The sequence below is a fragment of the Penicillium paradoxum genome, assembly GCF_028828445.1.
Source record: "Penicillium paradoxum strain IBT 22861 chromosome Unknown utg000003l_segment0_segment0, whole genome shotgun sequence".
Classification (NCBI taxonomy): domain Eukaryota; kingdom Fungi; phylum Ascomycota; class Eurotiomycetes; order Eurotiales; family Aspergillaceae; genus Penicillium; species Penicillium paradoxum.
Window position 1 is genome coordinate 2,053,854 of NW_026643181.1, and position 24,680 is coordinate 2,078,533.

The following is a 24,680-nucleotide window of genomic DNA, read 5'->3' on the forward strand; positions in this document are numbered from 1 at the left end:
AGACATAATGTCATAATGTACAAGTTTCTTCCGTCTTCCAACAAGTTGTAACGTAGGAAGCAGGCCTAACGGCTCTTCCTTTCTCACCAATTTTGGGGTAGCGTGCCAGGAGCTAGAAATGACCCGAGAAAACATGAGGCCGTCAAAATACCTAGACAGCACCTATGAGAGTAACGATTATAAGCTTTTCCCCCTTCGAGATACGTCTTTTGAAGCTTAAGGTCCAGAGCTATTTGGAATCCAAGGGCTCATTGGCAGAAGTGAGTAGGTGAATCCCATGGCCTTTGAACCAACACTCGCTTCGAATAGCATTATTTACCAAATATGTCTGTCTTTAATTATCTTGTAATGGGGGCCGTGTTGTCACATGAGTCGATGGTTTGGAAACAATTAAATACAAGATAGTGATCGATTTAAAAGACCACACCACGGAGTGGAAGGCACAGTCTAAACGACTCCTGTGACAGATGCTCTAGTGGCGCTTCATATCAAGCGCCTACCTAGGTATTTACGTAGCATTCGAAACTTGTAACTGACCCCTTAGGTGCCCCGGTGGGTAAAGAGAAGCACAAATCAGAGTATCAAACTGGAGGAGTTGAAACTTCGATACATACGTCTTGGTTCTGCTTGGAATGCTCATGAGGTATCATTGCGAAGCTTTCGTCAAAAAAGAATAAGATAGCCAAAAATAATATTGTTTCCATTCATAAAACGAAAGCATACAGTAGGATTCGATGTAGCAAAGGGGTATCCTGTCAAACAAATACGCAAAAGGATGGCGAGTTATATAGAAAAAAGAGAGCATAACCAAGATATCCAAGCTTAATACAAGTAAATAAAATTGGTTGACAGGCGTTATATGTCCGCCATGACAGATTCCACAATCTTTCGCTTGTACTGTGACAAAGCTTGATCCTTTTTCTGCATCTGAGCCCGAAGCCTGGTGTAACGCAGTTTCCATGTCGCCTCGGAGATAGGTTGACTGGGATCATCGTCATCCGAATCCAGTTCCACTAGCTTGTTGTGGTCAATACTTTTATGACTCGGGACCATGGTCACGCTAGGATGATTAGAGCCCCCGGTCCCCCCTATATTAGGATTGACATTTGCGAGCATTATTTGCATTGAAAATTGGCCCGATGTTTTGTACTCATGGGAGATGGTATAATAAGCCCCACCAAACGACCCATGAGAGCCAGGGGGATCTCTACTTCCATCGTTGCTTGGCATGACACGCTCAACATTGATAGCCAGTGAACTTGGATTGGTCCCCGTAAATCCAAAATGATGACCAATACCTAGATGAAAGGCGAGAAGCAGAGAAGGAGTACCAATTTGGAACTGTGAATATAGTGAAGAGAGGTTGATCACGATTGCCGAAGCCAAAGAGCTAGCCTCATCGGGACTGAGGGCTGCCGCACGCCCCGTGAGTCTCGCACGAAGAAGCTCTGCAGAAAGTGCCTGAACAATCTCGTCGATGGAAGGATTTGGGACAGTCTTGGCATTGTTGGGGCCACTGGAAGATGTTTGGCTAGGGATGCTGTTGTTCGAAGTATCCGTTGTGGGATGCTGGCGGGAGCTTATGGAGCCTTCCGATCCAGCAACCACGGCGCCATTGATACCGTTTACTACAAGTCTTGGTGGCGTTGCGAGTCGGACTGGGGCCCCCGAATGTTGAGGAACCTGCAACTGAAGTTTATTAGGTCGCCCTTGCGCGATGGGTGTCGGGGTTTGATTGTAAGGCGGAGTCTGAAAAGGTTGAGAGGTATTCGTGTCAAGAGAATGTGCAAGAGGCTGTGTATCAGTGTGAGGGGCCTGTGATGATTCCCGGCTGGGATTGATCTGGAATGTGGAAAAGGATCCCGATGATGACCCTTTGTTCGGTGGTCTTCCTCGACCCTTCCCAGTGGACAATCCGTTGCTGTTTGGCCAAGCAGATGAAACTGCAGGTCCATGTCTCCTCCTTGAGCGGCTCTTTTCACCAGTTGACGGAGTAACAGCCGATCGGGGTTCGGCAGACATGAGGACATCTGATGGTAGACTGTTGCGTGGAACAATGGCAGACTGAGGATAACTAGACGGAGAGGTATCCCGTTCAGGAAGCCTCCAGCGGAGATCTTGACCTTGTTGCTCGGACCCAGATCCATTTGGAAAGGAGGAAGTGGCCGCCATCCAGGGATCATTTGACTCCATGTCATCAGGGAATGCACTGAATGGAATCGCACTCTGTGGGAATGTCACGGAATGAGGCTGAAAGCTGCCCTGTTGTAGGGCGCCAACGGACGTATCCAACTGGGGTCGTTTGACTATTTTGTCTTCCTCGGCATACCTATCTTCAACCCTTTTCCGTCCGCGTTTTGGCTTCCATTGTGGCACAAGTGCCCGCAGTGCGAGATCCTCTTCCAATGCCACACCATCGCGAGATTCACTGACGAAAGGACCAGATGGCGGAAGCTGGGTATAATAAACATGGGGCAAGCCCATACAATATTCAAAAAAAGCATCTATGTGCATAGCACGCATCCAACGCTAGGCGAAATTAGCAAGGAAAGCACAAGAGGAATTGAGGGTAGACACACTTTCAGTCGAACAGTGTACTGTTGAACTTTTTGAGTGCTTTGTTTCTTCTCAAGACAAGGTGGTTCCACGCCTAACTCAATTGCTAGTTGAATCCATGTCTTCAACTCTTCATTCTGAAGTCGCCTTCGGATGAGCCCATATAAAGTAAAGATATTAAAACTCTTCCCATCGCTACGTGGCAAGCATCGGAATGTTTTTCGAAGTTCTGATGTGTCAACCGAGGATGGAACATTAGGATTGCAGTACAAGATGAAAGACACATAGGCATCATCAATTGTCTCATCAGTGATGTCCCGTGACGGAAGGACACGAGAATCTGCTTGGTCCGTGGAATCCTTCATCGGCTGGTGACGATGAGGTTCAAAAGCTGGTGGGGACATAGATGTACCAGAGCGATTGGCTGATGATGGGGGCAGGCCGGAACGTATGCCCCTCGGAGAAGATTGTAAGCTTCTGGGGGTTTCTCTTCGTTGTAGAGGAGGCGACTTGTTGGTATCTACCTGGCTACGAGCACTTCCTAAAGAGGAAGCGCTCCGTAAAGTCGATTCCAAGGTCGGGGGATATCGCGCATATTGTTGGATGACCATTTGCGGCCCGCCGAGCTCCCCACGGCTCGAGCGATCGGTGGACTCCATCATAACAGGGAATGAAGATTCCATCGGAGAATTGGTCGTTCAGAATGCAAGGTTTTAATGTCTAATTGTTGAGGTAGAGTCCAAATAGATAGGTGGTGCAGACAAGCAGTCACGAGAGATCCCGTTCGCATAGACAAGCCGTCATTATCATCAAATCAGAAGCCGTAGCATATATGTTATCTTCAACACATTATACTGGATGGAATATAAAGTGAAAGCGAAGAATATCAAATTGGGATAGCAATGCGCCGACGGTGTAGAGTTCCAGGAGGTTTCCCCTCGAGGTGGCTGGAAGCGCCCATCCTTAAAGCTCAAGCTGAGAATCTATTTTGGGGCCATCTAGTGCTCCCCAATTAGGACTAGCGTCACGGCCTGAGGGCGGGGTTCCTCTCGGGCTATCACGTGCAAGTGGCTCCCAAAGCGGTTAGTGGCATTTCGCACTATCGAGGCGTTATCGATAAGGGGATACTCTTGGCATTCTTGGCCTCGACTTCATCCGTTAATGACACCGGACTCACCCGGACCCTCGCGAGGATCGAATTTGATCGACAATATTCACAATTTCATTGCTTCCTTGTCAGTAACAGTTGATCTGTGCCCATTTCGTTGAGCACGCAGCGTCGTGCGAACGATGTGGCTCGGGTCTTTGTTACCCACTCCGTTATCCTAGCGCAATCTTATCCGTCATGGCGCCTTCAAGTTCGCAATCAAGGTCCACTCGCCCTATGCGATCTAGCCGCACCAAGGTACAGACTTACCAGGAAGACAGTTCTTCGCAAGAGGAATCAACAGATTTTCGCAACGCAAGGCGTGCGTCGCTATCGCTCCGCTCACGCAGTGCAACTCGCGTGCCGAAATCCTATCGTGAAGAATCGACTGATGCTAGTTTTGATGAATCCACGGAAGGATCCCTGGAAGAGCCGGAGTCGGAATCATTCGTAGTTGCACCAAGCGAGGCGCAAATTCCGGATACTGAATCCGCACCGACTCCGCGCCCTGCTAGATCTCGACCTTCTCGGCGCGCCGCAACTACCCAGAAGCCCAAGCGGACTAGACAATCATTGAAAACCAGCAATCAGGTTGGAAGAGGGTTTCACAAGCGTATCAAGACAGATGCAACTACCCCGATATTTATCGGATCAGGAGTCATCCCTCCATGGCAATCACTACCCTATTATGTCCTTCTTGACATTTTCTTGCGCGCATCGCATCCGTTACTCGACCAAAGCCGCTCGGCACGCAACGATTCTGTCAAATGGTTACTAAATGTTGCTTTGCTGTGCCGGAGTTTTCATGAACCCGCACTGGCCGCACTCTATCACTGCCCTCCACTTCTGCCTGCCTACAAGAGCCATGCCCTCCTTCATTTATTAACACAACCGGAAGAGTCACTGTCGATGAACTATTCCAGTAAAATCAAAGAACTCCATGTCGAGGTTGAACCGGTGCTCATCTACAAAAGTGGACCCACTCTTGGTTACTTTGACCTTTCTCAATTAATCGGGAAGACCCCTCAGGTACACACCTTACGACTCTATCACAAAGACGATTACACAGTCGGGATTCCTCCATGGCAGATTGTTCAGTCAAAGTGGACATATCCAAGCCATGTTATTTCTGCCATAGAGAACCGTGGGATCATCCTTCGCAGCTGGGATTGGAATAGTCGCTTTCTAGAAACGGATGAGCTTATTGGGATGATGGTGAAAACACATTCGCAGCGGGCATTTCAGAATCTGAAGGAGCTAAAGTTGCTCCATCTTGATGATCCGGATCAAGAAACATCGGCTATCAAAGAAGCCGGCCTTCTTGAAGCGCTTGATATGCTTCCAGACCTTCAACACTTGGAATTCATTGAAAGCTCCTTGGTGAATGGGGAGATCTTGATCAATTTGCCAAATGGCCTTCGCTCGCTCACCCTCAATAATTGTGATCGACTGTGGTCATCAGATCTCACAGCTTACTTAGCTTCGCACGGGACGAATCTCCGAGAACTTAGTCTGAGCCACAACCGTCATCTTAACATGTCTTTTATTCAGACTCTGGCCGAATCTTGTGACAATCTTGAAATCTTCAAAATGGACCTTTCTATGCATGACGGGTCCAGTTACCACGATGTCGAACCGCATTTTGAAGACTTACTTGTTCAGACTGAAGTTCCTACGTGGCCAGTGAAACTTCAAGAAATTGAACTTACCCAATTACGCAAATGGGATGATGCTACAGCAGAGGTCTTTTTCACCTCGCTTGTCAAGGCAGCGCCCACACTTCGCGACCTAAGACGATTGGCCATCAGTGCAATCTTGAAAATCGGCTGGCGTGACCGGGCTACATTTCGTGAGCGATGGATCAACCGGCTTGAGAAAGTTTTCTTGCGTCGAAGCCAGCCTCCAGATCCCAATCTCCGCTCCCTTCACAAGCGCCCCCTCGAATCCAACACATTCACCACGACGAATAGATCCAATCAACCTGAAGCTCAAGTCGATGATTCAAGGCCAGTCGAAGCCGGTAGTGGAAGATCCACTGCTTCCAAACGCCAGAGCAGTCGTCTAGCACATCAAAAATGTAGCGAACTCGATGATACTGCTAGCAGTACCTCGTTAGCGGGAACTTCACAGCCCGAAGACGATAAGACACAGGGAATGTGCGATATTGTGAACATTCGAATTGATAACCAACGACCATCCGAATTGCAGTACAACGAAAACGATTTCCTTGACGATGAACTCAGTGGGGATGAGGACTGGGCTGGTGATGACTTTTAGCCAAAAGGGAAATATGCACTAATAGGATATGATCCGAAGTCCCGGCGATAATCTTCCCCCATATTTTATGACCGCATCTTTTCTGAAGGCTCTGTTGCGGTGGATGAGAGTCTTGCTTTCTTTAACTCTTTAATTTCAATATTTTTCAAGTTCTGGCGCCGCGGTGGCCTATTCAGATGAGAGACTTGAATGGAGATAATCAGAAACTACTATATTATCTCACACATACTTACTCCTCAGTGATCAATAACCGCGATTGTAAAAACCCCAAGATTCAGTGGTGTTGACTCGGTCTGTGCACGATCAGAGGCCAAGCCCCACAGGATCGCCTTATCCGAGAGTCTCGCTCGACTTCACATCTGTTTGTCCCACAGCTTTGCCCTCTATTTATCTACATTCTATCGTTCATATCCATAATTTGGATGTCTTGTAGTCGTCCCTTTGTTATTCTGACTTCGCCCGGACCCCGTTAGGCCTGATATGGCGCCCGAGGCCCCTGCGGACACGGCAGGCCCGTCATCCCCACCGCCTCAACTTCCAGAAGGCTGGTGAGTGATTCTCAGATTACGATCTGCCGTCCTCTAACGACCAGTACTCATAGGCTTCCTCAATGGGAAGGTGTTCAACGAAAGTGGTATTACGTGCAGCGCACGACCGGGAAATCGCAATGGGAGATCCCCACCGAACCAGTCGTCCTGACCCCGTCGACAACGCCAATTCCGATCGGGACAGGACCATCGCTAACGCCAACGCCACACCTGACAAGCGACAGTAATCGGGCAGCAGAGTCAGGGGACACAATGACGGGCGGGAGCTATTCGGCGGCGGACAGTGCGAGAATTTCCGTAGGGAATCGCGCTCATTATGTCTGCATAAGCGTTGCAAGAATGGCACTGATAGTGGGATAGAATTCCCTTCACCCCCAGATACATGGGCAGTCCCAAAATCCAATGCTTGGATCTTCCGGGGTACCAGGTTGGTATTTGAACCATACCGGACAACATTTGCCCGGCGGATATGGGCAACACCTTCCGGCAAACACACCGGGATATGGTCTGGTATGCTCGAATCCTCGAGTTCCACGGGCCTTATTGGCATGATACTGATTCGTCAGTAGAATCCATTACAACACGGCCCTGGTGGAGAGATGAATGGCCCACAGTCGGCATTATATGCGAGTCAGACCCACCCGAGTTACCAAATCGCTGGTCTTCACCATGTGGGCCACAATATACCCCCAGCAGCGTGGGGTAATAATCCAGGTATCTACCAAGGTCATCCAAGTGGTTACAGCGTGGGTCAGAATCCACAGTCTTTCCAGGGATTCCCTGCAGGTCCACTGCATAATCATCAGCCGCCGGCATCGTGGGCAGTAAGCAGCAACCTACAAAGTCAAATGGCGAGGGAAACGGCTGAAGTATCTCCTCCCCAGCCCCAATGGCAACTGCAGTCGCAGCAAGGTCATTTTGACCGCTCTAACGAGGAGGGCCGTATGAATGTGCATCCATCCAACCCACCCCGGCCACGATTTGGGTCATACCCATCCCACCAGAATGAAGAATCATCTTCGGTAGAATTTGGTCGCCGTTCTTCGAATAGCGCTCTTATTCACGAGCTGCAGCCCTACCAGTCGTCCCTGGGAAACCCCACAGAAAATCCACCACACTCTGCAGTCGATCAGGGTAGAATCGGCCAAGGCTATTCTCTCTCACGTTCCCACTCACACAACCCTCCGAAAGATCCTGCGTTGCAGGGATTCTCACCGCTGCAACATGTACAGGGTCAATATCAACAGCAGCACATGATACGGGCACATTCGGACATATCTCTCACGCAAGACAGCCAACAATATTATAACCCGTTGGCACAAGGTGGTGTCACTCAATACTTTACGCAGCATCAGCTTTCTTCTGGTGGCGGGCCAGCCGGATTTCCCGAGTCGGCACACGTTCATCAAGTTCCTTACCATCAACCGAACCAGTATCCCGAACATCCACCAGGCGAACCAAGGAGACCTTTGGAGTCACAGTTTGTTAGTGGACCATGGACCTCAGCCCAGCCATCTGCTGCGCAGCGGTAGGGCTTAAGGTGTTATTTCATGGTCATGGGCTTGATCAACGCAACCATAGGGCATGATTTCCTTTTTGAGCGGCTTCTACGAACATTTGTTTTCCCGTATGATGTTTGCGTTTCAGTATAGATTCCCGGGTTGAGCTTGAGTTATTTAAATCTAGTTTTGTATCCAGCGAAATTCGGACCCGCTAGCATAGATCTCGGTGGCTGAACGGTCACATGAAAAAGCTCGCTACGGGCGTGAAGATCCTAAGTGCTAGTACGAAGGCTGTCTATGCTAACGATGGGGTTTAGTACGTTTTGGTACCATTGAGTTCCATTGGTCTTGTAGTTGGCATACTTCGCAGGTATCATGAGACTTATGACATGCCTTGGCAGTGGATCTGCGATAATTCATAGACTTTCCACACGATGAAGACGAGAGAACCGGAAGAAAGCCTCAGAACTTGGCCATAATGGAAAATTAGATAACTATTTGCTGGATCTCAAGCCTGGGGCCCACATGCCCCGTCACACAATGCCCCGAAGAACCACAACCCAGCTCCGATATGCTCTTTCATAGATCTTCACTGAAAGCGTGAAAACGGTTCAGTGAAAATGCTGCATATCAATCCACACTATTTCTGTTCGGAAGTCGCAGTGACCATCTTGTGCTGCTTTGCAGGGCTTGGCTCCATTCCCTCCTCGTGTTCATCGATGATGGTATCTTTCCCAGCCTTGCTAGATGCGGCAGGCTTGCGTTTGCGAGGGGTGCTTCCGGCCTTTCCATCGCGGGTAGGGGACGAAGAAGCCTTGGCCTCATGCTGGGCTTTCAGGGTGCGGAGATGAGACCTGATACCTTCGGCCTTGATACCTGTAACTTTTCAGCCAGGGCTATGGAGTATGATTGGAAGTGGGCAAAGAGAAGGAACAACAAGGCGATGTGGAAGTACTGGGTTGTTAAGGGTGAATAACATCACTAGGGATTTAACTTACCAGTTCCAAACTGTTCGGCGATTGCACCATAGTCGACTCGTTCGATGGTAGCCAGGATGGCTACAATCAGCTATGAAGACATTACTAGTTAGCCAATGGAACGATGAAATGGTGAGTTGGCTTAAGATGATTGGGCGACAGATATCACGGCCAGACAACCGCGACGGTGTCAAACCACAGTACGCCTGGAATTGTCAGGGACTTACCTGCTTGTCCATGTCATGATCCCATTTAGTTGAGTTACGCATCTTGATGATACCGGATGAGTTGAGGATGAACGCGTGGAATGAGAGGAGCTGAGACAGGAACGGAGGTGTAAAGGAGAAAATCAAGCATAAACAAGTTTTCCCCTTGTGTTTTTGTTTCTGTCCTTTTCCCGATTCCAAAACGTGACCGGTGAGACCATATTCAGAACACCAATCCTTTTGTTTGATAGATGCCTACGTAGCAAATATACCAAGAGAATAAGACACGAAGAATCACCTCATGAACGAGTATGCCAATCACGGTGAATCTACTATATGTCACCTGCGAGAGGGCCCTCCTCTCCCAAACAATAGAGAGGAGGCCTAGGAATTAATTCTTTGCAAAAGCTACACATGTCTATAGTCCTCGTGCTATCGTCACGGCCTACGCACACGGATCAAGATCGGGTGCGTGTATGTGCATGTATAAGGTTAGGAGGAATCCGGATGCGGATGTTTGAGGGGACAATGGTAGACAACACCGACGAGCATAGGGAGAATGGGAGAGGCGGCTCTCGCGTCAGCTGGGTCGGGAAAAGGAAGGATCGTCCAGGTAGGACTCCAGGGAGGTTCCCAACACTAATAGATGCACTGTTCCCCTTCGTCTTATTGTAAATCTTAGAGTAGAAACAATGCCCCGACTAGCATTTTGGCTCATGCTCACGGACAGGATTCGCTAATGGAAAGACCTACCACAGGTAGGTTTGCCACCCCAGCAACCAGTTAGTCAAGATCAACCCGGCAGGTCCCCTCCATCAAAGAAACATGGCATCGATCCCACAGGCCGGGGAAGGACGGGCAACAAACTGGGGCCTAATCAGCCTATCAATTAGAAGGAGTTGTTTCCTATGGGCAAACAATCATGTACATAACTTCATAGCTTAGCACGTCTCAATACCCCATAGGAGGTAGCAGAGGCACGGGCGTAGCCCGTGCCTCAACGGACGTTAAATTAATACAACTATAACAACCCTATGTAGTTAGTCACAGTTAGTCACAGTGTAGTCATGGGCAGTGTAGTCGCACTTTGCTCGCACTTTGCTCGCACTTTGGCTTGAGATTTTCATGCACAGATGTCAGGCTCTAGTTTCCCCTGCATTCTGCTTATACTTATTGATGAAAAGTGTAAAGATGGTGAGAATGAAGAGAAATCCTAATGACCAGGCATCCATGGGTGTATCAACATTTACAGAATAAGGGAATAGAGACTACGGAGAATCAAGATGTACCAAAGGCATCAATCACTAAAGGCAACCAGGTCATCCGTAGTGCGTCGGTGTGTCCACGGATCATGGCTTCTCTATAGGTTGATGGTGCAGAGCCCCTCCCCCTTTACCTGAATCTTCAGGGTTTGCCATATGACACCATAAAATCATGTTTTCTACCGTCCTAAATATCATATCTGTGTAGTTGTATAGCGGCCAGGGGTCGGAAACTAATATTTGAAATATTAATGCCTAAATATGCCTTTAGTTGCCTGAATATTTACTAGCAGAGAATATAACTACCTGAATTACTATAACAGAGCCCTTAGTAAGTAAGGTACTTGTATTCTTCTAAGGTTTCATATTTCCTAAAGTCGACAATGTTAATGCCCTAGCAAATAGGCATTAATTGTGACGCTATTCGTACTCATATAAATCCTGGAACTCCCTTCTTCTAGAATCTAGGTGTTGAAACTTCCACTATATAATCGTTACCCTCTCTTTCCCTTTACCACTCCCATATGCGTACCCATTAGCGGTAGCGGAATAGATGAGACTGGGGATTCATATGGCAAACCCTGAAAATTTAGGGGGGGGGAGGAGGGAGGGGGAGGGGAGCTCTGCACCACCACCCTTTCTATATAGCACTATGGTATCCGCAACTGTTTGACCCTCCGAAGAAGAGAAGTCATCGCATCTATCAGTTGTCCGGACCTGTGCCCAAACAATCTGATCTCTCGTCCCCGGGGTTTAAAACGTTTGCTCCCACCAATTTCCCTCCTTCTTCCGTATTTTCCCCAAAGCACCGCTTAGACTTCTTCCCGTTTGACATTATTGATCGTCACTCAACCTTTTCCACCACGTCCACCTTAAGGTCTCTATTGCATCTACCTATTGCACCCCAAATCACGAACCGTTTGCCCCGCTGACCGACACGATGGGCAAGATTAAGTGGGACTCCGTGGCCGACAAAATCGTACGTTGCTCCTGTCTCACTTCTTCGTCATTTACTCGCCGTCTACTGGGCACGATTTCTTTTTGCCATCCCTACTACCACCATCAACTGGCCCCAATCCTCTTACTCGTCACATATGGTGCGGCGTCCGGTCAGGCACTGCCAGCCCTGCACCTGCGTCTGACTTATCCTTGAGTTATCCGTCACTAACACGCCTCTTTGTCTAGCTTGTCGCTATCCTCCTTCAAACGCATGAGCTGAGCATTGATTTTGTGAAGATTGCGGATGCATGGCGTGAGTGATTCGTGAAGCCTATCAACAGATCTAACATCCCTCAAGAGGTAATGCTAACATCTCCTCTAGCTGCCAAGGATGATGAGGCTAAGCCGACCCCTCGTGCCATTCGGGAGCGCATCTTCAAGATCAAGGAGTTGGGCAAGGCGAATGCTGCCGCCGCTGGTGGTTCCTCTCCCGTCACCCCCAAGAAAAGAACCCCTCGCAAGAAGAACGCCGACACCACTACTCTGGACAGTCCTGTCCGCAAGCGCAAGCGTGTGACCAAGACCGCTGCCGATGACGACGAGACGGTCAACACGGATGATGTTGCTATCAAGCAGGAGGCTGATCTGGCTGACATTGACCCTCTACTACACTCGCATGCTGACGCTGAGACTGCCGATGCCGAAACCGGAGACGCTGATGATCATGGCAAGGATGCAGACTGGTCTCCGGAGCAGGAGGACGATCTCCTTGCTGATTCTACCTCGGAGCGCCTGGACTAGCTGTTGCAGTATCTAAACTGCCCTGTACAGGGAAGATTCATATCTGTCGCTTGAATGTTTCAGTGACACGAATCTCCAAAGATAAGCTCGACATACAGATCTCTCTTGTGCTTTTCTGTGCTTTGTGCTTTTTGTTCTATTTGTCGGGTCACGCGGGCAGGTGACGACGTCGTCGATACACCTGGGGCATCCTTTGCATAAAGAAGATGATACTGCGTGAGCCCAGGACATACAGATGTGGAAAACTTGGGAAACCCAAAAAAAAAGAAAAAGAAGAACCCAAAAAAACATGTTGGTGGTGGACAGTGCACTTTTCTTGTGGCCATACAATCTACATAGAAAGAATGCAAAGAGACGACACGCAATTACCTACAGGTCATGGTGTAGGTGGACTTCTTGCGTGTAAGATGGCCAAGCTTTATTCAAACTGACTTATCGTAAGAATTTCCAAGGTCATGGCTCTGCATTATCACTGCAAATTGACAGTGCTGTAGTTATACTCATTGTATTTATTTGTATTTCCCATGTAGTCCCTCCTCCTGGGTGCGTTGACGTCACCAGCCCTCACACTAAGCCCGATTAGGCAATTTCTACATGACACCGGGTTACCTGGTACACATGTTTGAGTCCACTGTGCTGTGGCATTACAAATGACTTGAAAGTATTACGGGCGAAGGAATAGTAATGTTTACCAGTCTGGAACAGTTTGTCAATTAGAATACACTCCATCAATGATACTGAAATGCAGTTTCTTGACATGCGAGATATGTTTGGGTATGGATGGGAAGTGGCACTGCACGATACAAATCTTACTAATTGTGCTGGACTCCAATACTGTCATGTCGTTCTAGAGACTGGAAGATCTACAGTGATAACATGGCAATATCTGGAGAAGGAACCTTAGAATAAAAGTTGGGCTGGACAAAGTGTCAACATGTATGGAAGGATTTGAAGTAGCTCAAACATATGAAGTCTCTGATTAGGATGATTGAACGGGAATGAAGCATCTCCAAATCGGATTCAGCATGGAATACATATGAAATCCGATAAGAAACCTGGAACTCAATCATCGTGGGAATTCATGGTCTGCTAGCACAATTTGCCTGGTGACGGTGGTCCTCCTCCTGGTGACAGGGGTGGTGAATTGTCATTTGAGTCATTGAGCTTCAGGTTTGACTCCATTCTGCTGCTTGATATACTGGGTCTTGTACTTGCGCTTTGTTGTGTCATAGTCAGTTTGGCAATCATAAGTTTCCTATACTATAATGCCATCTCAAAAGCTGATAGTGAGAGGTTGATAGCCCTCAAGAGTCCTGGGGCCCTTTGCAGTAGTCAGAGGCTTTTGCTGACACCTGGGTATCATCTATGGCAGTAAAATGAGGCGGCGGTGGTGTCAAACATCAGTATTGCCTGAATTAAGCGAAGCACAATGGTAAACCGCCTGTACAGGAAAAGCAGGTGCGTTTGAGAGCTTCGACATCCTACCTTCGAGAGTTCGACCGCCCTATCTTGCTTTGCTTTTCCTTCTTCTCCCATTCCTGCATCTTCTCCCGTTCAAGCATCTTCTCGTATTGTGCGTTCACTTGACTCCCATCTCGATCCCATCGTTTTGATATCCATCATTGCTTTGTTCCAAATCATCTCTTCTCATAATCACAAAGAATCTTGCAACTCGTATTCACAATGAGCCCCGCAGTGGACCCAGAGAGGCTGCTCGGAGCTGTGATTGCTGCGCATCCTGAGCTGACTGTAAGCACTTCCATCTCCGTTCATCAGTGTCGATCATTGCACAGGATGAGGCGTTGCTAACCATCCCATTATAGCTCAGACACGGACATATCGCGCAAATGCTCGGAGACAAGTCTGTCAGCGCTGTTGAGCATTCACTGCGCAGTGCCAAAAGACAAAGCCGCGAGATGATTGAGAGTAACGACACTGTGTACAAGGAAATCAAAGGATTCCTTGATGAGCAAGCAGAGAGGTATAGGAACCAGACTCTTCGTCAAGCTGGAGTCAGGGTGCCTGAGCCAACCTCGACCTCTGCTCAAGCTCCTACCCATTCCCTTGCAACTGGACGACCTGTGAAAGGTAGACAGCCCGCGCAGAGCTCTGGAACTGGACTTGCTTGGGGTCTGAAACAGTCGTCTGCTGAGAAAACTGAACAACGCTCCGCTGCCATGGAGAATCAGCCTTCCGCTCTCTCCGCTGCTTCTGCATCCACATCGTTTGTCATGGTAAGCCACTCTTCTTCTGTTATCCAGGGACAGTCGCTTGGTGATGTTGATCGAGCTGTGCGTGCTCGTCGACCTGCTCATACTCCTGTCGCAGCTGCTGCGCCGAATGTTGCTGCTTCATCCTTGCAAGTTCCGACTACTCATGTTCTGGGCTCTCTTGATGCCGTAGGATACCACTATGGTGTTGGTACTGCTCGGCGAGATACTTCTGCCGCTGGAACATCTTTCCAAATCCCGGACGTCCCTAATCTGACCTCCTTGGATGCCGTCGAATACTCCCATGGTGTCGATGCCGACCAGCAAGATGCTTCTGCGGCTGCCTCAACCTTTCAGGTTCCGGAGCTTCCGGATCTGACCTCCTTTGACGCCATCACTTCTCACCAAGGTCTCACCAGCGGAAACCCCCCAGTCTTCCAACATCAGTATCAACCTATACTTACCCCGAGGTTGATGACTTGGCTGCTCCTTATTTCAGTAGCCACACAGATGCGCTACGAGCGGAGTGCCTTGAGATGGCTTCTTTGGAGTTCACGCCCTTCAACATCGACCCGTTTCTTCTCACTTCCTCCGAAGACGTTGTGCATGACTAATACAGCCTTCGGAAGTAAAAGTCCTCCTTCGGAGGAAGTGAGAACCTTAGGGGATGGAGAGGGATCCGTCGTCGCCAAAGCTTGCAAGTTGTAGGATGATGAGGAGGGGGAGGGTGGGCGATGATGACGAGGGTGACGGCGACGATCGTGAGGAGGGGCGACGGGGGACGGCGACGATGAGGATGACAATGATCAATGGGACCATGACTTCGCGTTCACGACGTCAAGGTTTCCGCTGATTCCTTCCGTTGCATTCTCCGCACTTACCTATTTAGGTAGGGTTGCGATGGTTTGCGATGGTTTGCAATGAGACGATAGGTAGTACCTTATGTACCTCAATGCAGACCTCATTGACATCTCCACGTATCCTTACACGATTATTACATACCTAGGTGCTTTCATGTTATCAAATTACCTTCACTCTCGCCTTACCTACACTACATACTTTATTTATGCTACTCTTAGATAGGCTTTAGCATGACCCAGTCTGAGCCCCAAATTAGGTTACAAACTACATGTAAGTGAACATGGTATTCATGTTATAATTCTGCTGAGCAGCTAGGTAGTTTATGACTGCCAAGGCCCTAAAGGGGTAGGGCTGGCTCGTGAAGACGGTTAGGTACTATCCATTAATACGGCGCTATGATAGTCAAAAATGTTTGGTACGAGCTGGGTATCTTCTAAGGTTTCAGGTTTCTTTGTGAATTGAAATTTTAAAAATGAATTAAAAAGTCAACCTGGAAAGATGGCGCAGCAGCAACTGGAGAGGCATCTCGCTGACCAGCACTAACACCATGAGGGTATCCAACGGCATCAAACGAGCTCAGATTAGGGATATCCGGAATCTGGAAAGATGGCGCAGCCGCAGAAGCATCTTGCTGGCCGGCATAGACACCATGAGAGTATTCGACGGCGTCAAAGGAGGTCAGATCAGGAAGCTCCGGAACCTAGAAAGATAGCGCAGCCGCAGAAGCATCTTGCTGGCCGGCAAAGACACCATGAGAGTATTCGACGGCGTCAAAGGAGGTCAGATCAGGAAGCCCCGGAACCTGAAAAGTTGGCGCAGCCGCAGAAGCATCTTGCTGGCCGGCATAGACACCATGAGAGTATTCGACGGCGTCAAAGGAGGTCAGATCAGGAAGCTCCGGAACCTGAAAAGTTGGCGCAGCCGCAGAAGCATCTGGCTGGCCGGCATAGACACCATGAGAGTATTCGACGGCGTCAAAGGAGGTCAGATTAGGAAGCTCCGGAACCTGGAAAGATGGCGCAGCAACAGGAGCAATGCTCGCTGACCAGCACCAACACCATGAGGGTATATAACGGCATCTTGCATCGCAATAAATTGTATAAACGCTGTGGGGGTATCTAAGTAATCGATTACAGTCACAGTCTTAAGATCTTCCCAGGATCCCATGGGCCTTCAGATCTCACCTCACTGGGACCTTTTCCATCTTTAGTTCAGCCTCATTCACTCCTTTCATATTCCCCTCACTCTGGGATTCACCACACAGTGTACATATGCGTGCATCAGATTCATGTGAGACTGTATTCATATGACTCTCACCTTATCCTATACCATGGTTTTCGTTTGCTTTTGCAACAGCACGCCTTCTCAGGATACGGGCTGGTGCCAACGGTAAGTCATCTGGCTCAGAAAGCTGCGGGGACCCAGGCAGAGGATGGTCAACTCTTCCATCTTTGTGCTTTGATTTCGGTGGATCACTTATTTCGTAATCTGTAGATTCTTTTTCCTGTGATTCACAGACAGGATAGAGTCTGGAAGAGTTCCGTCCCATCCTAGAGCCAAATTCGGAAGAATAGCTGGGGTGCGACACAACAGGTCCATTGGAGGCAAAGGCTAGTTGATGGCGTAATCGGCGGGGTACAACCTCCGTGCTTCTCGTTCGTGAAGGAGATCGAGTCCTGTATCTAGGCTGTGATACACGCTGGGGTGACCTTGATCGGGCGCGGGTTTGAGATGTACGAGAAGATCTGCGATTGCTCCGGGTATCTTGAGTTGGGTTGGTGACACCTACAGACCAGCTGCGCTGCAGCCAGTCGCTCACGCCGTGATTTTTATCAATATCCGAGAGACCCGGATTGATGGGGTGCTGCAGTTGTGAGGAATCCCGGTCTTGTAACTGAGCCGGCCGCGGACTGTCGCATGGAGCCTGTAGTCCGAGGGGGTGATGAGCAAGAGGTTCGTGACTAGTTTTTGCGGTTGAGTCTCCACCATTGAGCAAGTCTGCGCTAGGTGTATGCAACCGTCCATCATCTCGGGGAGACTTCTGACGCCAAGTCTCAGCCCGCCGTTTGACAGACAACCAAGAGTACTCGCGGCCGGTGTGTTCGCGAAACCGTGATGCCAAATTGACCCAGAATCTTTTCACTGGGTGCTCGCCCTCCGGTAAAAAAGGTAATTCCTGCTCATAGAGCTCTCGTAAGACGTTTTCTTGCGCAAGAGTGAGTTTCTTGCCGCGGCCTGTGCTAGGCCGACGGTCGATTACAATGTCACGGACCTTAGTCCCACGAGCTGATGCGAGATCCATTGACAGCATGGCCGCTGCTGACGTCAGGTCACGGGGGTTGAGGTTTGATTGACGATCATTAGGCCTTGCGTGCCACGGGGACACCACGTTGATGCCGGGTCGAATCCCTTTGGAGATCTTGAGCTTAAAATGGATAGATCACGATCGGACCCACAGACCGGGCAAATTCAAGATCTCAATGGCCAGTTTTTAGTCAAAACCAGCGGGGGTTACAGTGTTAGTGGATCGGAAAAATGGAAGGCGCGTCGCGTCGTCGCGTCTATCCCGCGTTTTCAGCTCGAGCACGTGATGATCATAGATCCAATTATCGATCTGATAGAATCAAGAGGTACGGAGTACTCCATGACTGGTCTTTTTATCTCGGTTGGGATCATATCTCTAATTGAAGTTCTCGATTTAATTTACCAGAGCTGCTATAATGTCTGGTCGCAATTTAGACTGTCTTTTGCGCACCACTTTGTTGAGTGACGATCAATGGCGACTGGTCACTGTTCACAAACCAAACAATACATACAAGGATTTCCTTTGGATACTTTTGGTCTCATTCAAATAAGAAACTAGTACTTGCAAGTTATGCTCAAATAACTTAGAACTAGGGCACAACAGCTGCAATAGGGCAACTGTGCATGAAAGAAAGCGCACGTGAGCCACGTGGTTTACAACCCTAAATCAACCGCAATGCATTTGGTTCTAGGGGAAGATCCTACAGTCACAGATGACATCCATGGATATTTGGTTTTTTAAAGTCAAGAGGATATGCTTTGGGCACATTTTGATCTAACATGGGTGCTAGTTCTTAATCCAAAACATGAAGACACCCTCATGCGCGTATTTTCACCTAAATAATTCGTCAATCAGAGACAATGATGGATATATATCTTGTGCTTTTCGTATTTGAATGTGGCTAAGCTTGTCAAAAGCGAACTCATTAGTTATGCAAATTCTGTTTGGTGTTCAACAGAGCAGTATTCAATGCCCACGAAGCAATTTGTACTATCCAAAGCTTATCCCGAAAGCCATGTACAAGTAAAACCAAAACATACATATCCTTGATACACTCGAGGAAACCTGACTCGAAATAGTATTCTCCCATTTTGAGCTGATCTTTTGATAAGTTTTCTCAATGATTATGTAGAAAATTCCACGCCAATCGTTAAATACTCGCCCCCACGCTACCCCCAATGCCTAGGACAAAGGTCGATCATACGAGAACTTTATGTCATGATCACGTCAGGCTGTCCCAACTAATGGCATAGTTGAATCCACTGTGCAACAATCTCCTCCATGTCATGTGCAATACCCCACTGCGAGGACAAACATCGGAAAAGCTTTTGCATAGAATTGAGCTCATAAAACAGATTTCGGACACTACCACCAGTCGGAAGCGGAAGAGACGAGATTTCATTCCCGTTTTCGACGAAACGTCTCGTCTCCGAGGCAGACAGAGATCGGATATCCTCGTCGCTGAGGTTAAGGTCCGAGTGGGACAGTAAGGCATCTTGCCAAACAATATGTCGAGGAAGATTCAGAGTCGCTGATCCTGCAAGCGACAGAACCACGTATATTGTGGCAGCTGCAAATAGTGAGTTGGGCATGTGCACAACATGCGCGCGGCCTCGTGGTAGTTGCTCGACAATATCTTGGATTGCCACTGCGTGGAGTACGGCCCGCCTGGCTTCTTCCGAATTCGCCCATTGGACCGAGTCAAAGCCTGATCGTGCGGTTCTACATCCGCCCGAGACATGTTGTGGGATGTTGTAGCGCGAGCAGACGTGACGGGCGAGAATAGTCGAGTTGATCATGGTATCTAAGCAGATTGTGTGCCAGCGCAAAAGGATCTCAAGTCTCTCTGCTGCGGTAAAGTGAATGCTCATGGAAATTGTCTCATAGACTTGAGTCAGAGCTCGCCGGACATCTGATTGATTAGGTACACCCACGGCGAGTTCATTATCATCGCAGTCAGATACCAGCGACTGAAGCCCTTCAAGCACCACACGCAGCGCGAAAGCAGAAAACTCGTAGCCCAAAGCGCGAAAGCTCCCTGTCGGTGGGAACAGGGAGCGGAAGATCACTCTGAATGAGGACTGATCCGGCTTGCGAGTATGCATGTGAGCCAGCCATTCATCAGCAGTGTTGGCATCAAAGGCTTCTTCGCTACTCGGTAGGTTGAGTGAGTTTTCCACATGGCGAGCAGAGGGGCCATCGCCTGACATTTGAGCCACCAGACCATCCAAGACATAGTATGCTAAGAGAGCGCGTTGTTGTATCTCCCGCGCCGACCAAGTACGCCATTGGTGCTCTTTCTCTGCAGGAGGAGCATTAATAGAGGGCAGGTTGTCCATCGAATAAGGCTCGCTATCATACATGCCACATTGTCTCGCCCAGAAGAAACCCAATGGACGGAAGACTTGGCTAGTTGTTCGAATTGCTCTATTTTTGGATAGAGCTCCGTAAACCTGACCCAATAAGGCGGTTAGCATCAACTGCACACCCTTGCGTGCATCATATGGCCCATTATGTGTAATCATCGACTGCCATGAGGTTGCAACGGCTGTATGTGCGAGACGCCATAGTGCTTCGCCCTTTGAGACCGAGTCCTTGGGACCTAGATATAAAGAGCCTATGGCAATGGCATTGAGTAGAAGCGCTTGGGTACATTCCCGGAAGACAAATGTAGCACGATGCAATATTGGAAATGTAGGGATGAAACGGCCGAAGAACATGTGGAGACACTCGTCAAGGAATATTGATGTGATTGACATGGCCTTGACGGCAGCCGTAACACTTGATGACTGAGAATGGGTGATGTTAGTTTTAAGATTTTTCATTTCCATCAGAATCTTGATAGAAGCCTTAATTGGCCCATTTTCGCAATCATCCGACAAACACAGCGGTTACAACTCACCGAACTCGTCACCATCTCAGTAACATCTCGCACTGCCTGGTGTCCACCACCAGACGGTATTGCCCCGATAGAAGAGCGACGGTCGTCGAATGAATTCGGAGAGCCAAATCCCAGGCCATTCATATCCTGCACGACGGGCGGAAAAGGTAACGCGCCAAGCGGCATTTGCCATTGATCTGTCGTATCCGAAGACATCAAGCTGTGGAACAGGTTTTCTGAATCCGGCCAAACCAATGCAAAGTCCAGCTCCGAGGAAATATGATGCATACTAGCATGATTCTGCAAGCGTGGCCCATCACATGAATGACTCGTCACAGCGGTCGTCTCTGGATCAACAGTAGGAGCACTGCTTGTGTCCCACGACGGGAGAAGATCTACAGAGGCAGGCTTTGACAGCGCGCGGACCTCTGTTGAGCCATCTTTTCCATGCCCGACACGAGAGTGCAGCTTTTCATGGCGAGTAAGAGCGTCTTGTCGGGCAAAGGGCCTCCGGCATTCTTTACAAACGAATGGTTTAGACCCCGTATCTATTGCTTCTGGTTAGTCGTGTGGATATTCCCTCTTGAATTCCGAGCAAGGATCTCAAATAAATAGAGTTGTCTGATAAAATCAAAACATACGGCAGCGCTCATGTCTCTATAAAAGCCCCGTCAGGTCAGTTAGGTAGCCCATCACTTGGCGGCCCCTCTTCTGAAGCTAGATCCGAATCAATTTACTCACCCGCAAATGTTCAGCCTTGGAGAAAGCCTTTTGGCATACCCGGCACACCAGCTTCTTGACCCCTGCTGGTGCAGCTAGTACTGCCATTGTTTCAACTGATGCCATGTCAGTAAGAGAAGATAGAGGGAGGGCAAGTTGTGGGGACATCGGAAGGCAATTGTGGGGTGTGGGTGTGGGACTGCTTATGCAATCCCCGGGTGACGCCCGCGTCCACTGGACCTGGGCATTTTGCACTCTCCCAGTCCACTACGTCAAGTTTTGGGGAATTATAGACATTTGCCATTTCAAATTGAAAATTGAGATATACACGAGATATGCCACAAAAGTGTCTGTTTGTGTGAAGAAAACCGAGAGCAAGTATGGTATACCGTATCCGAGGGCGCCAAAATTAACTGTCTAAGCGTTCAGGCCTTCAAGCGTTCAAGCGTATGTTTATGGGCTAGAACAAGTTGGCAATGGTGACAGCCGAGGGAAGGCGGCGATCAAGATCGTCTTTTAGCATTCAGCTACGAGCAGATTTCCAATCACCCGGCTTGCAGGCAGCACCAGAAAAGCCGTCCCAACGCGTAGCCCGAGGGACATAGCCATTCGCGTCCAGCAAAATGCGCCAAGGCGCCAAAATCCCGAGGCTTTCGGTACTTGGCTCGGGACAGAAGCCGTAATGCACCGTAATAAGCTTCATCGGCTAGCCGTGCCCAGCTGCCTTGGCCACGCTTGTTACAATGCTCCATCATAGTCATTGTTTTAGCGGCATCGTGACTTACTGATGCCAACGTGTGCCAGTCAGGACCAGTGGAGCTCCTCCGCATTTCTCTCCATTTTCTCTCCAAAGAGACCCCCCACGGGGCCAAAAGCCCCGGGGAATACCTACCCCAGGTGTAGCTCGTGTCCGATTGGATAAGCGCCATGGGATTGGGGTTTTGACTATGTCCACTCACCGTAGGATTTTTCAGCAGTAGCTCGCGTTTGGCCTGCCCGGTAGGGCCAATGCGAAATGTTCCCCGATCCATCATCATTGGTCTTGCCCCCTCAACTAGCTCATACTCTGAGACAATTGTCGGCAACCCTTGCAGTCAACTCTCTCCCACATCTTCTTTGACTATCTCTACAACCATCAGAAATACTCATTTACAAGCTTGTCGCATCAGAACGGGGCATTGAGATTCTTCTACCACTCGTCTGATTTCAAATTCCTCGTCGGAAGACGTGATCAATATGGCGTCTCTCGAGTTGCAGCCCAGCTCGTCTGGACAAGATGAGGTTGAGAAGATGCCAGGCCGGAATGCAGATATCGATCTTGTCGAGAGGGAAGGGCACGAAAGAGGAACCACACACGCCGAGTCAATGGCTGCGCGTCTTTCTAAAGCCCATCGTGACTATTTGATGGAGCGGCATGGAACGTTGGAACTCGATCCAATCCCCGGGATGAGTCCAGCTGACCCTTACAACTGGCCTGAGTGGAAGGTGGGCCCATTATTCCCTTTGGATAAGACCATCATCACATATGAGCCTCAAGCAAAGACAAGAGCTAGTTCCCCTTTCGAACAGAGCACTGATGTATGAACACAGAAAATGACGAACCTCATCCTTGTGGCTTTCCACGCTTGCATGGGCACATTTACTGCCGCTGGTATTATCCCTGCCTATCTAGACATCTCCAAAGAGCTTGGCATCAGCATGCAGGACACAAGTTACCTGACCTCCCTGCAGATTGCCATTCTTGGTGGCGCGCCTCTTTTTTGGAAGCCGCTTTCTAATCGCTATGGTCGTCGGCCCATCTTCCTAATTTCACTCATCTGCAGCCTGGTGTGCAACATTGGCTGTGCCAAAAGCACTACATATGCCTCTGTCGCTGCTTGCCGAGCCCTCGTAGCATTTTTTCATCTCACCTGCCTCGGCGATCGGCAGCGCAGTTGTGATGGAAACGACGTTTAAGAAAGATCGCGCCCGTTACATGGGCGTTTGGACCTTGATGATTACCCTAGGTGTCCCTATAGGCCCATTCATTTTCGGCTTTGTCACTTACCGCGTTGGGCATCACTGGATCTATTGGATCCTGGCAATAGTAAGCTTTCACCCATCTAAATATCAGGTCCCTGTTCATTGGCTGATAAATCCACAGATCAACGGCGTCCAGTTCATCTTGTACCTGTTCCTCGGTCCAGAGACTCGCCATCTAGGCGGCGGCACCGACAGCCATGAATCAGTGATGAAGACCGAGTACATGTCCTTCCGCCGAATCGACCCTACACCATTCTCATGGTACGAGTTCATTCGCCCGCTCACACTGGCTCGGCACCCGTCAATCCTCATCCCAGCATGCGCATACGCCATGGTCTTCCTCTTCGGCAACATCCTCGCCACCGTCGAAATACCACAACTCCTACAAGAGAAGTTCGCGCTCAATGCCGAACAGCTAGGCCTGCAGTTTCTCGGCGCAATCATCGGCTCTGTAATCGGCGAGCAAATGGGCGGCGTGCTGTCAGACTTCTGGATGAGCCGACGCAGCCGACGCATCGACCGTCAAGCCGAACCCGAATTCCGTCTATGGCTCAGCTATTTTGGCTTCGCGCTCACTATCATCGGTATGATCGTCTTTCTAGTCTGCACGCAGGAATCACCCAGTGGGCACTGGAGTGTCTCGCCCATTATTGGCACGGCAATCGGTGCTGTCGGAAATCAGCTTGTCACCACGGTGATGATCACCTATGCTATCGATTGCTTCCCGCAAGAGGCTGCTAGCATTGGTGTGTTTATCACTTTTGTGCGACAGATCTGGGGCTTCCTTGGTCCATTCTGGTATGCCTCTTCCTTCCAATATCTTGTCCGAGATCAGTGTTAACAACAGCTCAGGTTCTCTGCCATGTTCGAGAATGTCGGTATCGCACCCAGCGCGGGGGTTGGTTCAGCACTCGTCGTCGCTGTCAGTGTTATTCCCACTATTTTCCTGCACTGGCGAGGCAAAGTTTGGCGTAGTGAGGAGTAGAGGCATGGCGCTGGAGGTGGACTGCGGCTTTCTATGCCTTGTGTCTTGCATTGAGATCTTTCGCGCTTTGTGGTCTCGCAGCATTTGTTGCTAAGACGGACTGATCGGTTTCGGGTTCACAGTGAAAGTAGGTTCGGCATCGGCATTCCACATCGGTGGTGCAGGAGAGCAAATCCATAGCTCAACGCATGGGTGAAAGTTACATGCATCTTACGCGGCGCAGCTTTCACGACTGATGATAGAAAGCAATTTCATGGTTTAGGCAGCGAGATCGATGTGGCGACACAATCAATTGCATTCTTCCAAAGGAAGAGAAACAAATACCCACCTATTCAATTGTCCGTAGAGTTGATGTGTATAGGGGCATAATAGCCCTAGGACCACAACATCCATAAGAAGGGAACAAAAAAAAAAAAAGCAGTAGAAGCTTTCCAAAATTCGATCTAGTAAAAGAAAAAGAAAGAGGCTGCCTGTGTTTTAA

The 24,680-nt window shown here is 49.1% G+C and overlaps 11 protein-coding genes across 11 annotated transcripts; 5 read left to right on the forward strand and 6 right to left on the reverse strand.

The window, feature by feature from the left end:
- Window positions 1–855: 855 nt before the first annotated feature.
- Window positions 856–3,239, reverse strand: abp2 (putative ARS binding protein Abp2; the record flags this gene model as incomplete). Its single annotated transcript, XM_057173726.1, has 2 exons — window positions 856–2,529; window positions 2,580–3,239. 2 exons carry the CDS (start codon window positions 3,237–3,239, stop codon window positions 856–858), a joined length of 2,334 nt encoding a protein of 777 aa, XP_057033877.1.
- Window positions 3,240–3,901: 662 nt separating this feature from the next.
- On the forward strand, window positions 3,902–5,980 carry N7457_002681 (uncharacterized protein; the record flags this gene model as incomplete). The annotated part of the gene is made up of 1 exon (XM_057173727.1): window positions 3,902–5,980. One exon carries the CDS (start codon window positions 3,902–3,904, stop codon window positions 5,978–5,980), a length of 2,079 nt encoding a protein of 692 aa, XP_057033878.1.
- A 480-nt stretch (window positions 5,981–6,460) lies between these two features.
- Window positions 6,461–8,060, forward strand: N7457_002682 (WW domain-containing protein; the record flags this gene model as incomplete). Its single annotated transcript, XM_057173728.1, has 4 exons — window positions 6,461–6,528; window positions 6,582–6,825; window positions 6,889–7,038; window positions 7,098–8,060. 4 exons carry the CDS (start codon window positions 6,461–6,463, stop codon window positions 8,058–8,060), a joined length of 1,425 nt encoding a protein of 474 aa, XP_057033879.1.
- Window positions 8,061–8,670: 610 nt separating this feature from the next.
- N7457_002683 (uncharacterized protein) lies at window positions 8,671–9,276 on the reverse strand (the record flags this gene model as incomplete). The annotated part of the gene is made up of 3 exons (XM_057173729.1): window positions 8,671–8,906; window positions 9,029–9,098; window positions 9,235–9,276. 3 exons carry the CDS (start codon window positions 9,274–9,276, stop codon window positions 8,671–8,673), a joined length of 348 nt encoding a protein of 115 aa, XP_057033880.1.
- A 2,139-nt stretch (window positions 9,277–11,415) lies between these two features.
- On the forward strand, window positions 11,416–12,215 carry N7457_002684 (uncharacterized protein; the record flags this gene model as incomplete). Its single annotated transcript, XM_057173730.1, has 3 exons — window positions 11,416–11,454; window positions 11,661–11,727; window positions 11,797–12,215. The coding sequence occupies 3 exons, from the start codon at window positions 11,416–11,418 to the stop codon at window positions 12,213–12,215; spliced, it is 525 nt and encodes a 174-aa protein (XP_057033881.1).
- Window positions 12,216–13,898: 1,683 nt separating this feature from the next.
- On the forward strand, window positions 13,899–15,133 carry N7457_002685 (uncharacterized protein; the record flags this gene model as incomplete). Its single annotated transcript, XM_057173731.1, has 3 exons — window positions 13,899–13,964; window positions 14,039–14,449; window positions 14,477–15,133. The coding sequence occupies 3 exons, from the start codon at window positions 13,899–13,901 to the stop codon at window positions 15,131–15,133; spliced, it is 1,134 nt and encodes a 377-aa protein (XP_057033882.1).
- Window positions 15,134–15,986: 853 nt separating this feature from the next.
- Window positions 15,987–16,490, reverse strand: N7457_002686 (uncharacterized protein; the record flags this gene model as incomplete). Its single annotated transcript, XM_057173732.1, has 2 exons — window positions 15,987–16,404; window positions 16,471–16,490. The coding sequence occupies 2 exons, from the start codon at window positions 16,488–16,490 to the stop codon at window positions 15,987–15,989; spliced, it is 438 nt and encodes a 145-aa protein (XP_057033883.1).
- A 114-nt stretch (window positions 16,491–16,604) lies between these two features.
- Window positions 16,605–17,597, reverse strand: N7457_002687 (uncharacterized protein; the record flags this gene model as incomplete). Its single annotated transcript, XM_057173733.1, has 1 exon — window positions 16,605–17,597. The coding sequence occupies one exon, from the start codon at window positions 17,595–17,597 to the stop codon at window positions 16,605–16,607; it is 993 nt and encodes a 330-aa protein (XP_057033884.1).
- Window positions 17,598–18,832: 1,235 nt separating this feature from the next.
- N7457_002688 (uncharacterized protein) lies at window positions 18,833–21,300 on the reverse strand (the record flags this gene model as incomplete). Its single annotated transcript, XM_057173734.1, has 4 exons — window positions 18,833–20,380; window positions 20,494–21,020; window positions 21,114–21,129; window positions 21,214–21,300. 4 exons carry the CDS (start codon window positions 21,298–21,300, stop codon window positions 18,833–18,835), a joined length of 2,178 nt encoding a protein of 725 aa, XP_057033885.1.
- A 437-nt stretch (window positions 21,301–21,737) lies between these two features.
- N7457_002689 (uncharacterized protein) lies at window positions 21,738–21,953 on the reverse strand (the record flags this gene model as incomplete). The annotated part of the gene is made up of 1 exon (XM_057173735.1): window positions 21,738–21,953. The coding sequence occupies one exon, from the start codon at window positions 21,951–21,953 to the stop codon at window positions 21,738–21,740; it is 216 nt and encodes a 71-aa protein (XP_057033886.1).
- A 475-nt stretch (window positions 21,954–22,428) lies between these two features.
- On the forward strand, window positions 22,429–24,199 carry N7457_002690 (uncharacterized protein; the record flags this gene model as incomplete). Its single annotated transcript, XM_057173736.1, has 5 exons — window positions 22,429–22,677; window positions 22,783–23,019; window positions 23,087–23,278; window positions 23,336–24,012; window positions 24,067–24,199. The coding sequence occupies 5 exons, from the start codon at window positions 22,429–22,431 to the stop codon at window positions 24,197–24,199; spliced, it is 1,488 nt and encodes a 495-aa protein (XP_057033887.1).
- Window positions 24,200–24,680: the final 481 nt, after the last annotated feature.